General features: G+C 39.3%; 1 protein-coding gene across 1 annotated transcript in view; it reads left to right on the top strand.

Annotated features, from left to right (window-relative positions):
- The window catches only part of TCEA1 (transcription elongation factor A1), a 40,145-nt gene extending 25,952 nt beyond the window's left edge, over positions 1-14,193 (top strand). Inside the window, exons 4-10 of the mRNA XM_090039967.1 lie at positions 1,356-1,443; positions 4,129-4,277; positions 7,558-7,614; positions 8,745-8,899; positions 11,191-11,337; positions 12,542-12,613; positions 13,882-14,193. Of these exons, the coding sequence (XP_089896093.1) occupies positions 1,356-1,443; positions 4,129-4,277; positions 7,558-7,614; positions 8,745-8,899; positions 11,191-11,337; positions 12,542-12,613; positions 13,882-13,890 (677 nt within the window). The 3' untranslated portion in view covers positions 13,891-14,193. The remainder of the gene's footprint in view (positions 1-1,355; positions 1,444-4,128; positions 4,278-7,557; positions 7,615-8,744; positions 8,900-11,190; positions 11,338-12,541; positions 12,614-13,881) is intronic.
- The last annotated feature ends 277 nt before the right edge of the window (positions 14,194-14,470 follow it).

Genomic DNA, 14,470 nt, shown 5'->3' with positions numbered 1-14,470 from the left:
TGTTTATCACAAACTGTCTTGGCATTTACTTGGCTGCTTATAAATCTTATGCATTATTATGGAAAGTAAATTTTTTCTGCATCCCTTCCTTTTAATTAAGAATTCAGTGTAATGTAGAAAAATGGGAATTACTTTAACAGTGCAATACGTTTGCCAATTTTGTTGGCTTTCTTTTGGTCATATGTTAAGTATAAAGATACGTTGATGGTCTTAGTCCTCAGTTTTTTTTAACACCTTTATGTTGTTAAATGCCGTCAACTCAAACATCGCATCTATGGCATTTGAATAATTGTTTCCATTCTCTTGCCTTTATTCAGGTTGGTGAGTTTTAACTACTTTTTTTTGATTGGCTAAATATTTAAGTCTCTTGATTCTTTACATTTATTTCCTTGTTTCTATAAAGTTAACTGTATATGTCTTTAAAAAATAGAACACTGCTCTTCTACTTTATAACACTGATTATTAAACTTGGATGCCGGAATAAGAGGTGTACTTGTGGGAGTTGTGGGTACTCTACCTTTCTGAAAATTCTTCTTTTTTCAGGATTCCCTTCCACTTTTTGGAGGGAGGCACTCAAAAAGGGATTGAGGTGCCTGCATTCAGACACCTTATTTGGAATTTTGTTCTAGAGCTGTTTCCCTGGTATCTCTCTTCCCCTTGCCTCCCCCCCTTCTTAGTTTATAAGCTCTTTGGTGTTTTTTAATATATATTTAATTTTACAAATAGGGGGAAACATGAGTTTGCATTGGTAATGAATCTTTAAAGACTTTTTTATTCTTACTGCTGTTTGCACACCATGTTTGTTAGGAAGATATTATTGATAGAAAAGGTTAACTGAAAATGTGCAACTTCAAAACAACTTGTTGGGCTGCATATAGACATTCATTTGTACCCGTAGAAATTTCTTCCTGGAGGAAAGTAGCCTGGGAGCTGGACCATACAGACTTTCATTCCTCCAGCCCCATGTCTGGAGAGCTTCATGGGCCAGCACTAGAAGGCTGTTCCTTGCTTCCTCCTGCATTCCTCTTCCCTACCCTTAGGGTAATTCATTACTTTAATGGCCAGTCTTCTCCTGTGCCTGGAAATGGGGCAGGCTGTCAAATGGTAGTTGGCAGCTGCTGAAAAAGCAGCTCCCAGAGACTGACCCTGGAGCATTTCAGTCTGGGAGACTGCTGCCCCTCTGCAGCACTCCCCTTCCTCCCCATCCCAACAATCAGCTGACAGGCTGAACTTGTCTAACTGCAGTGAAAATAAACTATATAAAACTGGTAAAGGTTAGGTGTAGTCCCCTGCTAATTTTGTTCTAAAAGAAGAACTGTTTTGTTGCTGGTTTTTAATGATACGTATATTTCCAGATGGACCTTCAACTGATAAAGATTCTGAAGAAAAGAAAAAAGAGCCTGCGTCTTCATCACAGAATAGCCCTGAAGCAAGGGAAGAAAGGTATGCTTGCTTGGAAGTCTGTAAAAATGAATTGGCACTAGCAATTTAGTTTAATATCAACCTGAAGATTCAACCTTTGCATAGGTGTTCCCCAAAATATTTAATCTTTCTATGTCCTTACCTTTATTTTTCCTGTCCCTAAATTGGTGTCAGTTGGTCATTTCAGATTGAAGAGGCAAAGTGCCTACCTCCTTTTTGTGCTGTTAGTTGCAGAAATAAGTTGCCATACCTAGACTGCACTAGCTTAATGGGCTGCTAGGCTCAGGTAGTTCTATTTGTTCTCTTGTTAAAATAGCCATTCTGCCTACAGACCTCATAGAATCATAGAAAGTTAGAGTTAAAAGGGACCTCAGGAGGTGATCTAGTCCAAGCCCCTGTTCAAGGCAGGACCATCCCAAACTAGATCATCCCAACCAAAGCTGTCTACCTGGGTCTTAAAAACCTCCAAGGATAGAGATTTCACCACCTCTCTGAGTAACCTGTTCCAGTGTTTTACCACCCTCCTAGTGAGAATTTTTCCTAATATCTAACCTAAACTTGCTTTGCTGCAACTTGAGACTGTTGCTGCTTGTTCTGTTATTTGCTGCCACTGAGAACAGTGGAGCTTCATCCTCTTTCATACCTCCCTTCAGGTAGTTGAAGGCTGCTATCAAATCCCATCTGTTTCCTCTTTTCTAGACCAAATGAACCCAGTTCCCTCAGCCTATCCTCATAAGTCATGTGCCCCGGCCCCCTCGCCATTGTTGTTGCCCCCCGTTATACTGTCTTCAATTTGTCCATATCCTTTCTGTAGTGGAGGGGAGGGGGGGCAAAACTGGACACAGTACTCCAGATGTGGCCTCACCAACATTGAATAGAGGGGATTAATCACTTCCTTTGACCTGCTGACAACACTCCTACTGATGGAGACCAGTATGTCGCCAGCCTTTTTGGCAACAAGGGCATGCTGTTGGTTCATATTCAGCTTATTGTCCACTGTAGCCCTCAGGTCCTTTTTGCAGAGCTGCTGCCTAACCAGTCAGCCCACAGCCTGTACTGGTGTTTGGGATTGTTCTGTCCTAAGTGAAGGACTTTGCACTTGTCTTGTTGGACCTCACGAAATTTCTTTTGGCCCAGTCCTCAAATTTGTTTAGGTCACTCTGAATCCTAGCCCTACCTGCATTGTATCTACTGCTCCCCTCAGCTTGGGGTCATTTGCAAACTTGCTGAGGGTGTACTCAGTGCCATCTTCCAGATGATCTACTTAGTGTTCTTACTCTTAAATGTTTTCTGCCATGATTCTTTTCTTCTTAAAATAGATTGTTTCATTAAACATTGATTCTTTTTCAAGTAGACTTTATGTAATTCACATTTTTTTTTTCTTTGTTTCACTGTTTCTTTCCTTTCACTTTTTGTTGCTTTCTTAAAGTATTGTATATGTAAGAAGGCCACAAAGTCTGTCTAAGCTTTAAACAAACGAATGAAACATTAACTTAGTCATGTGCTTTTTTTCCCCCCCTTTTAATAAATGGCTTTAAGTAACAAATAAATGGACATGCTTGTACAGTAAACCTAGTTGGAACTTCTTAAATGGTAAAATTAACTGAAAGATGGTATGGCAACCTCCTGACGTGATTGCTAGTAAGCTAAGAACAGAAGTTGAAAAAATTAGCAAACATCTTTTTTTGTTGTTGTTTTGAAGGGGTGGGGAGAGGATCTAAAGTTCTGTGTAAGGCAAGTATAGTGATTTTATATATAGCAGTTAAGAATGAAAGGTATAAAAGGGGGTGTCCAGAGCCAGCACTCAGTCAATTGAGAGTGTACCTGATTGTTTATTAACCTTGACCTAGATTAGGCAAGATATTTCTAGGATGCTGTAGGTATCAGATGCTAGACTTTGCTTTTATTCTTCATTATTCTTATTTTTTTCAGTCTCTATATCAATATATCTTTTTAAAATTTTAATAAACGTATAAAATTCATCATGTGCCCTTGCTGTGTGTCTCCTACTCTTTAACCCTCCAACCTGTAGCAGAAGTAGACAAGTGTATACAAATCTTCAAACTGTCCCCAAATAAAACCCTTTTTAAAAGCTACATAGCTCTCTCAGTTGACAGTGTTGCCTCCTTTTTCCTTCAGTATACTGTGTATATGTATGTGTATATATAACTAGTATAGAGACTAATGATACAAAATAGTTTCTCAAAAGTCTGTCCAGATAGATGTCTGTCTGGATCTAGATAGATGTTTGTGTATTCAGTATACTGAAGGAAAAAGGAGGCAACACTGTCAACTGACAGAGCTATGTAGCTTTTTAAAGGGCTTTATTTTATATAGATATATAGATATATAGCCTTGATATTACCCAGCATGGTGTTTCTTTGTCCCCTTTGCTGAAGTTGTGTACCATGATGCCGACTGGTTTTCATGTTTATGAAGGCTTGAGAGAACTGAGAATTAAGACTTTCCAGATGAAATGCAAGGTGCCACAGAGAAATGAGCATGTGGAGGGTTTGGGGGGTTTGTTTGTTTATTTATCTGGGGGGGTTTTAAAGCTTAATCATATCTATTGCTCTAAGTAGCTGTGCAAGTATTCTGTTACGGGAATGTTGTCAATTGGATGTCAAGACAAAAAAGTTTTTGATGTAGGATGAAACTGGGGAGAAGGTGTGTCATGCCAGGTTTCTGTTTTTTGACCCATTTTAGCAGTTCCAGTAGCAACAACAGCAGCAGGAAGGAAGAGACTAATGCTCCCTCAAATTCCTTCATCCATTCTCATCCTCGGGCTCCAGTCACTACAGATTCTGTTCGAATGAAGTGTAGAGAAATGCTGGCTGCAGCTCTCAAAACGGGAGGTGAGCTATATAGAGTTTACTTGCAATATTCATTTCATTTTGTTTCCTCCTGACTGTTTCAGACCAGGCTGAGTCATGTATACTAGGTCAGTTGGTTTGTGTGTAGGTTCCTCTGAATTAGCAGAACTCAGTAACCCTGACAACCTGGAAACATACTGAGGTACTTTTCAGTGCCACTGATGCCAGCGTCATTTTATGTTGCAGTGTACGTGACATCTGTGGTCCAGCAGCAAAGTATTTTATGATGCATTCTCGCCATTGCTGCTTTGAAGCTTTGCATGACTCCCTTTCATAGAAATTTATTTTTCTCTATCATATTTTTGTGTTTTTAGGGTACTGCTATGTGCATGAACTTTTACTTTCCCTTCTGCCCCCTCTCAATTTGAGATTACAAATTCTGGTTGCCAGAAATCTCCATTTTCATTTAAATTTAATGCATACATTGCCCTGAGATCCTAACAGTAAGTCTTATCTTCCAGACACTTGCAAACAGTTTCATGCTCTCATCCTTTATGCAAACTACTATGTAATTTTATCTCTTGTAATATTACAGTTCAAAATTTACTCGTATTTACATTATCCCTGTATCAATGGGAACAATCTTTCTGCACTGTCTTTTGGCTTCTGTAATTAAAACTAGGACATAAAGACTTCTTGCTAAATTTTTGGACGTGATGCTCCTTATTTAGGTGAAGCTTGTGTATAAAATTATTTAAAAGTGTATGTTGGTTGAAAAAAGTAAAAGGAACAAGGTGCAACACAAAGTTATCCAGACTCTTGAAAGGTCTCATCTTTTTATATGCAAGTTTTTTCAGTTTATCCCTCTCTCACTAGAGAAACTCAAGACTATCCTCTTTCTCTTTCTCTCTTAACATCAGGATAACATGAAGTTTGAAGAGATCATTTTTCTAAATGCCTAATCATTCCCTTTGAATTTATAATAAATGAACTTCAATTCAGAAGCAGCCAAAGCATCTAACTAACTGGAAATTAAGTGCTTGTTTAAAAGAAGGAAGGGGGGGGGACAGTAAAGGATTCTAGATCACTTAAATAACTCCTGAACTTTGCGTAGCATAAAACTAGAAATGTCTTTGGAAATTTATCAAAAATTATTGGGAATTTTAACGGATTACACAGAATTACTTCTTATAAGAAAAATGAAGATATTATTGTGTGTTTTGGCAGAATTTGGGGGTAAAGGCTTATCGCTGTCTGCTTATTTGTGCAGCAAGAGGGGAGAATAGTGACTGAATATCTAGCTGACCATGTACCTTAAAATGTAAAAGTGCAAATGCAGATGAAATTAAGAAAGTGTTTCAAGAGTGTCTTGTGTTCTAGGACAGTTAATATTTCTCTTTTTCACTAAAACCTTAGCTCAAAGACTTCTGAGATGAGGCATTTCAGGCCAAACCTGCATGCTGTCTTCAGTGTGCTTAAGCGTTCTTTAACTTCAGTTTGTCTGCTTTCCCTGTTTTTAACACCCAGTAAGCCAGTTTCTGTAGCCAAATTATTGACCCTCGTGTCATATGTGTGAATTCTTACCAAAAAGTTTTCACAAACTATGTATCCATACTACCTTGAATGGAATATTTTCACTCGTATTGTTGTTGAACTAGCAAAAGAGAATGTTTTGGTCTTTTTCAGGGTAGAGATTAGCAGTTGTCAAACTGAATGTTCAAGGCATAACTGATAATGTAAAAGTCCTTTGTATAATACTTGCACCCACATTTTAGCTCCAGATGAAATGTGTGATTTGAAAGCCTGTGCTTTTCTATTATCTGTCTGTCTTTGTCTTCTCTACTCTGCAAAGTAATACATTAACAGAATTTTGTAATCATAAAAGTGCAGTTTGCTCACTTTTAACCAGTAGAAAATGCAATGTACTTATAGCAGGGGTGGGCAATTATTTTGGGCAGAGGGCTGCTTATCCAGTTTTGGCAGGCTGTCAAGGGCCGCATGGGTAGACCTGCCCTTTGGCAGGTGTCCCGCCCCCTGGTCATTATCTTGGAACCAGTGTCCCAGGGCCAGCACTGGTGGGGCCCAGAGTGGGGCACAGGCCAGCAGGGGTCCATGGACCCAGGCTGGGTTGCATCAGCTGGGAGGGGGAAGCTGGCTAAGCTCCATAGAGCCCCTGCCAGCTGGGACCCTGCACTTCTGCCATCCTGCTCTGGGCCCCACCGGCACTGGCCCTGGAACACTGGTGCAGGCTCCGTGCTCCCGCTGGCTCCCTGCCCGCTCACATCCAGTGCCCCCCAGCCCCGTACAGGTGGGGGGCAGCACTTAGCCCTGATCCCCCTGCTCACCAACAGGAAAGAAGCTGGTGTTGAGTGTGGGGAAAAGTGGCCCCTTGTCTGCCCCATGGACAGCGCTGCCTGCTGCAGACACTCGCAGCCTGTGTGGGGCTGTCTGGAGCAGGTGCAGGCTGCAGCGTGGGGTCCCGGGCATGGGGCAGGTGAGGGGCTGCTTTTCCCCGCACTCAGTGCCAGCTTGTAACCCGGCCCACTGTCAGCCTGGCATTGGGGCCAGGTTACACAGTGGTGCAGGGGGGAAGCAGCCCCTCCCCATCCCACGCCCTGCACTGCAGGTGCTCGCAGCCTGCCTGGGGCTGTCTGTGCCTGCTCCCAACAGCCCCCTGTGGGCTGTGAGCACCTGCAGTGTGGGGCACCAGCCATGGGGCGGGCGATGGGCCACTTTCCTCCATGCAGGGAAGGAGCCCAGGGAAAAGCTGAGCGCGGGGGGGCAGCAGCCCCTCCACGCCCAGTGCCCCATGCTGCAGGCACTCACAGCTCGTGTGGGGCTGTCTGGAGCAGGCACAAGCAGCCCTATGCTGGCTGCAAGCAGCTGCAGTACAGGGCAATGGGCGTGGGATGGGGTGATGCTGCTCCCCCCCCACGCTCCTTTCCTGCCCGGCCCCCCCGCCCCTTTACCTGAGCTTCCCATACTGGGGCAGCCACCTGCTCCCAACCCAGAAACCCCGCCTGGAGCTTCTGGCTGGGGGGTGGGGCTGGATGGGCCGTGCTGTTGACGGAGCCTGCTGGGCTTCCTCTGGGTCCTACTGCCCTTGGTTCCTGTCATTTTTTACAGGAACAAAGGGCAGATAAATATTAATTTGCTAAATTTTTTTAGAGGCCCCGTGGGCCGGATACCTGCGGGCCATATTTTGCCCACCCTTGACTTATAGCATAACTTGCCCTGGTCCAGAGTTAATGGATGGTTAAGATTTTTGAGCATAATGACCTCCTTTCAACATGGCTAATGCTCAAACTTATCTCTTCCTCAGGTGATTACATTGCTATTGGTGCTGATGAGGAAGAATTGGGTTCTCAGATTGAAGAAGATATCCTTTGCTGTATATACAAATGCTCTAGAACAAGACTGTTTGTTGAAGGAGTTAGAACACTTTTTTTAACAGCTGTGTTGTCCATGAAACGTTGTTTCCATTTAAAAGAAAAGCATCCTCATTCTGCTCAGCCAAGATATGTGAAGTTTTGCATGAATGAGGCAGTTTAAATCATGTACAAACAACAAATTATGTAAGTTCTTACAGTTGATATTTTTAATCCTGCTACTAGGAGCACCAGAGGCAGATATAATTTTAGGCACTTTTACGTCCCCATAATTTTGGCTGAGGTTTTACTGTGAAAAATCATGTGAATATTGAAATGTTTAATCCTATTTTTACTCTAATAACTTCACTGTCAGCAGAGCAAATACTATAAAGATAGCAATAATCTAATCTACCCTACTGTCCTACTGATGTACCTTTTATAATTAAAGCCTGACTTGTGAAAGGAGTATAGTACTTGCAATGAAAACTTTTGGGAGCTTCATTTAAATTTTTAGAATTCTGTTGTGGTAGTTTTAGTGCTCAGTTATCAAACGCAGCATTAATTTAAAATTAATTTAACCTCTCAGCAGAATTCAGGGTTCTGGCTTTTTATTTATTGAAGGTTTCCAGAAGCCTAATAAAGGATCTTTAGAGGGGGAGATCAAAGAGCTCACACTGGAGTCACTAGGTGCTCAACAAAATGAATTTTTTCTTACTGTCTTGATAATCTTGGTCTGGGTTGAACAGAGAAATCTGTATAGTCATTTCAACAGTTAGTAAAAAGAGGAACAAATCAGCAAATGCAAACTTTTTGTGCAGTCTTAAGTAAAGCAATAAGGTAATGTACTTTGTTCTCTGTGGGCACGTCTACACGTGCCCCTACAGGGCTGGAAGTACTAAATGACGGCACAGTAACAGCCCGTAATACGCCGTGCCGGTGGTGCACACGGATTTTTAGCTGGTACGTCACCATAGCAACACTATTGAGGGAGCGCATTGTTATGGCAGTGTAGCCGTGGTGTCGTGGTTTGCGCCCACCAGCGCTATGTCGCCATAGTGTGTTGCTACGGCATTGGAGCATCACATGTAGATGTGCCCTGTTTTACTTGCTTATGCTATGTTCCTTAAGTCCAACGCACCTATATTCCAAGAATTAAACAACACTGACATGAAATACAAAAATAGGGTACGAAGTAGGATAGCAAATCTCAAGGATCCGAAGAATCCTAATCTAAGAAAAAATGTCTTATGTGGAAATATACCTCCAGACATGTTTGCAAAAATGACAGCTGAGGTAAGCAAAAATTACTCTTTTATGTGATTTAACATTTCTGTAAGTTTTGTAAGACTTGTATGAAATGTAAAAGCTGGTCAAGAAGTAACCAAAGGTGAGCATAGGGCTCTTGTATAATTGGAGTTATAGTGGACTGAAAGTGTAGTTCATGGAGGGATAACAGGCTAATTCTTAAAAATATAATGCAGACGTAAGGGAAAAGGCAGTTAAAATATGCATTTAAAGGTAGTTCATATGTGCAGGTGCTGCAGGGGGCATGCACAGAAACGGGATATATTAAATGTTTTTTTTTATTGCAACATGTACCCTTTAAATTCTAGGGGGGTGGTGCTGGGACATGTTACCTAGAAGGTGTGCAGGGGAGGCACGATGGAGTCCTGATGCTGACCCTGATCTGCCAAGTCATCCCTTTGCCACTTGGGATTTTCTGCAGTTTAGTCAGCAGCTCTACCAAGCTCCAGGGACTCCGTTTGGACTTTAAATTAATTTCTTGAACTGAAAAGAATTTGACTTGAGTGGCTAAAGATCTGTTGATACTAATTTTAATCTCCTCTCCGTGATTTGTATTAAATGAAACGTTAGGAACCATGCAAGTACAGTGATAACATTCATTAGCATTGAGGGAAAGATGGGAATACTTTTCCTTGTGCACACAGTATACAAAAATATGAAGCAACTGAGTAGGTAAATAAAAATTAAAAACATGCAGATTAGGAAAAAATCAAGGGAGTTAATTGAATGAGTTGGTTATGTAAAAACATTTAATGCAGTCTTGTAAGGCTCGAGATAAATGTATTGAGTTTTCTGCAAATTGAGCATTTACATCTCTTACTTGGGTTTATTATTTTATATTAAGTGTTTTGTAAATTCCAGTTTGTCTACCTTTTATTATATTATGTCATTAAAATTGCCTATTAAAACAAAATATGTGGAGAGAGATACCATGTGGAGAACCATTTCACTTGAGTCCTGAATTTAAAAATTGCCAACCTTTTTTGGGATCATAACCAGGTTCCCCAAAATAGCCCCTTTTTTTTTTTTAATAGGATTTAGAGATTGAAATGACTGTCTGTGGCACTTTTATATATAAAGATATATATGTCTTAAGGTTTGCACAAAGGTATCAAGTTCTTGCTCAATCCATGACATAGCTACGGGTCATAATTTTGTTTTATTTTTTTAAGATAATGTTTAACTGTTATTCCCGACCTAGTCCCTGTGCTTTGAATGAGGATGAGGATAGAATCTGCTGGCATAAAATATTGGAGAATTCCAACGTGATACTTAGTACTGAGAAATGGTGCTGGCCATTGGCAATAGGAACTAAAGTTCTGGTTTCTTTATTCTCTGCAACAGATACGGCATGTCTTGGCTGTGTTAGTCTTGATTTCGAGGGCAGTTTATTCCCTATGCCCCTTCTATGCCTTGTCGGCAAGTTTTGCATCTTTAGAAACTGAGTTAATCTGAAATGCAAAATTGTCGTGCAGGTTAATGTACAAGCCTGAGAGGTTTTGTTTTTTTTTTAATTGCTGCCATGCTAGGCTGAACTTCAATTTGTGAGCTACAAATAGGAGGTTTCATTTTGCATTATGAGACAATATGTCATAATATTGTTCACTGAATATTGTTCTCAGATTAAATAAGAGCTTTGCAGACACTGAGTATTGGTTTGGACCTGCAGAAAACTTTTATGCTGTTTCATGATTTTAAAAAAATGGGGAGGAGAAACCCAACCATCTTTGGTTATGCTATTTTTGGCTTTGTAAATTTAAACTTTACACATGATAACTCTATCTTCTTTATTCCTGCCAGGAAATGATATGAAGCTTTGACCTAGAGAGAACACCTTCTGTTTTGCTCCTGATGCTTGTCTTTCCCCCTTTCTCAATTATCACTGTTCAAACATGCATTGATGTAACTTTTTTTAACTTTGAGGGTAACTTCCTGATTTATCCAGGACACTAAAGGGGTGAAGAGACATAAGTTTGTACAGTTTCTTTGGTAAATGATTGTAAGATTTTAATAGCTGCATTTGAAGCTTACTCTGGTTTGTTTAGCCAAAGTATAAGATACAAAGTTCTTATTATGACTTGACTGCTTGATAGGCTATTCAGTAATTTTTAAAGCAAAATTGAATGCTCAGTATGATCATATATACTTTCAAAATTAACTGTGTTTAGTTTGAGATATTCTGAACTGCTGATGCTATCAATATTTCATTAACATTGTCAGAAAAACCCCAATAATAGATTGAAAAAGTTATAATAGAAAGTCTATTTTTTTCCTATCAGGAAATGGCAAGTGATGAGCTTAAAGAGATGCGTAAAAATCTGACCAAAGAAGCTATCCGAGAACACCAGATGGCTAAGACTGGAGGCACCCAGACTGACTTGTTCACATGTGGCAAGTGTAAAAAGAAGAACTGTACTTACACGCAGGTATGTAATAATTGAGGCTTCTCCCTTTTGGTCAAGGATGAGCCTCCATTTTTAAGGAAGTCTTTTGGTATTTAACAGTTGTATCAAATGTATAATGTGAGAGCTGAAGAAGGTGATGATTTTTATAGTTCACTTTACTTGAGTTACTTTTAAATGTTTTTTGGTTCCAATTTAGGCTAAAGGAAATTAGCACAGTAATATTAGTTAACTAATTATAAAGCTTTCTACAAGTTAAAAATAAGTATGTAGTGTAGAATTTCTAGTTACAGATCTGCTTTTGTGGAGAAAATACTCATCTTCTTACATTGTCTTTCCATATCTCAGTTTTGACGTAGTGGTAAAATCTCAAGGAATCTGGTACATACATGGATACAATTTAAGAGTTGTGCTTAAAGTTGTGTCTTTTGAAACTATGACTTTGGCAATAGGCATTGAGGACAATGAAATTATTTAATGCAGTATTTAAGCAGAGAACGTAATACAAACTGCCGGGTTTTTTTGTTTGTTTTTTAAATCATCATTTTCCATTGGAGTAATGCTGGGTTTTTTCGCTATTTTTTTTTTTAAAGATTATTATGATGAATGGAGATTAGCCAGTGTTTACACTATGTTTGAATGCTCTTTCTGTCTCTTTCATATCTTATATGAAGAATGCTTCTGAACGTTAGTATTTAATTGCAGGCTTATTAACATAGAACCTGTTTTATAAACCTTCTGTACGTGAAAATTGCACTTATTTTAGTAGGGGGGGGTTATGTGCAGAAAGGGGGATAATATAAAGCTTACGTTGATTTCACAAAGGCAGCAGAGCATAGCTTTTGATTTATGAAGTTATTAATAAAGTATCTCTAAGGTGTTTTGATGTAAACACTTGTCTAAATCCTAATATTTTTAGGACACTTTATCATGGGAGGGGTAGAAAGAGAAAAATAAAACTGCGGTTTTCTAAAACTGTGCAGTTATACTTCTGGGGGAAAAATTAAAAAAAAAAAAAAAAAGCACCTGCAAAACTTAATTGCTAATATGGGTATTATAATGCATAATGTCTGTAAACTATGTCTTGTAAAACTGGATTGTAATACAATAAGTAGTGTGAATAAATCTTTATAGGTTAGGACAAGAACTTTGCATCCAATGGTAGTCAAGTATTATCATCATGAATCTGTTCAAAATGTTCCCTTTTTTTTTTACCCACTTTACATAGGTTCAAACACGTAGTGCTGATGAACCGATGACAACATTTGTTGTCTGTAATGAATGTGGAAACAGATGGAAGGTGAGGCTGTACACTTTTTTTATGCGTATTCTCTAATAGACAAATTTCTAGTTTACTTTTTCTGATTTTTGTTAAACAGTGTTTGAGTTGCTATTGAATTTTGCTATTTTTTTTACACGGGTTTGAGAAATTGTAAACAAATATTGCCAAATACCTTTAAGCTAGAAAAATATTTGAGGAACATCCTCTGGTTCCTAGTTGCTGTGGATAATATAAGAGAAGAAAGGGTGAATGATTAAGATACTAGCTTGGATCTTGGGAGAGGTTCAGCTAGATGCTGTATGACCTTTAAACAAGTCAGTCCTCCCTTTGGCTTAATTTTCCACTTGCATAATAGAAATAATAGTGCTTTCCTACCTCATGGAGCATTGTGAAAATAGATTTAAAAAATGGAAATAGGCTGTGACAGCAGGAGAGAGATCATGTAAGTGTCGTCTATAAGCAGAAGCAGTAGGATGTGTGCATTGCTGAACTAGAAGCTGTGGAGCTCTTGCATTTCTCAGTAGCAGCAGCACCTGCAGAAGAGATGTTCTAGTCTCCTTTAATCTCCCAAGCTATAGGAAAACCTCGCTTTTTACTGCGTTCTGCTTTCCAGAAGGAGCAGCAAGGACCACTTGCTCCTGGTCCCTGGTGAGACAGAACAGAGGGGCTCAGAAGAGAGCTTGATTTTAAGTAAAAGAAACAGAAAGTTCTTTATTTTCACAATAAAGTGCATCTGGGAAGGGAAGGCAGCGAGGGGGAGGGAACCTGAAATGAAGGATAATGATTTTTCTCTACTTCATTCTGCAGTGTGATAACACACCAAACATATCAAGGGTGCATTTTTTTTCATGCCTCTTAATTGAACTGTTTTAGCTCCCAAGAAGCATGGTTGGTTTCCATTTTCAAGACATGTCAGCTAAGGAAGTTTCAGGGTGCTGTTCCCTTGCTAAAATTTTGGGATGAAAACAGTCAAGAAGTAACAACATTGTGGGTCAGACCTACACTTCAGGGTATCTAGCATCTGCCAAGTTTTAGAATTATTTTTTTTTAGAATAAGACAAATGGCTACTTTTAGTTCAGATCAACTTTCCCGTTCACTGGCTGTGATCGGAGAAATTTAGCAATCCCTATAGGTGCTTGGATGAGAGAAGGTGATAAAGATGCAAGTAGATGTTCAGACTGGTAATTATCACATCTTAAAGCAGAGTGTCTTCCGTCCCTCTTGCAAAGAGCTAGAAATAAGCTGTATGCAGATATCTCATAAAATATTTCTTTTCTTTTGACAGTTCTGTTAGAAGAAGAAACTGTCAAGACATCTGGACCAGTATGAAAGAGGATTTTGTAATTAGCTTTAAGAACTAGGCCAAGCATCTAGCTTCCTGCAAATAAGACTTTTTGTTTTTGTTTTTGTTTTTGTTTTGTTTTGTTTTAAGCAGCATACATCTTTGGAGTTAGCCTATGTTTTTGACACCACCATCACTTTAAATGCCTTCCTGTAGTTACTAGTCAGTAGGGCCAGGTTGCTCAGTTGTATGGTGTATGTTAAAATATTTTTTTCATTTTTATAAGTAAGTTGACATTAAACTTTTATTGATAAACTTCTGATAACTGGTTTGTGTTTTCTTAACTCTGTGAATAATGTACCATATATTTTTTTTACAATCTGTAACACACCCAACAGAAATACCCAACTTTCCTTCCTTTGTGAAAAATGAAATTGAATTTGTTTCTTATCGGCACATTCCTAATGATTTTGTGGAGAAAAATGAAAGCTAACCTTTGTTTCAGGTATATTGGACCTAATGTAATATACTTACAAATGGTTGGCTATCTGGTGTGTACATAAAAAACCCCCTATAAAATAGTAGTTGAAGT

Source organism: Crocodylus siamensis, chromosome 3, assembly GCF_052110815.1.
Source record: "Crocodylus siamensis isolate JL-2025a chromosome 3, ASM5211081v1, whole genome shotgun sequence".
In the NCBI taxonomy this organism is placed as follows: Eukaryota; Metazoa; Chordata; order Crocodylia; family Crocodylidae; genus Crocodylus; species Crocodylus siamensis.
This window is presented reverse-complemented; position numbering and strand designations above follow the sequence as displayed.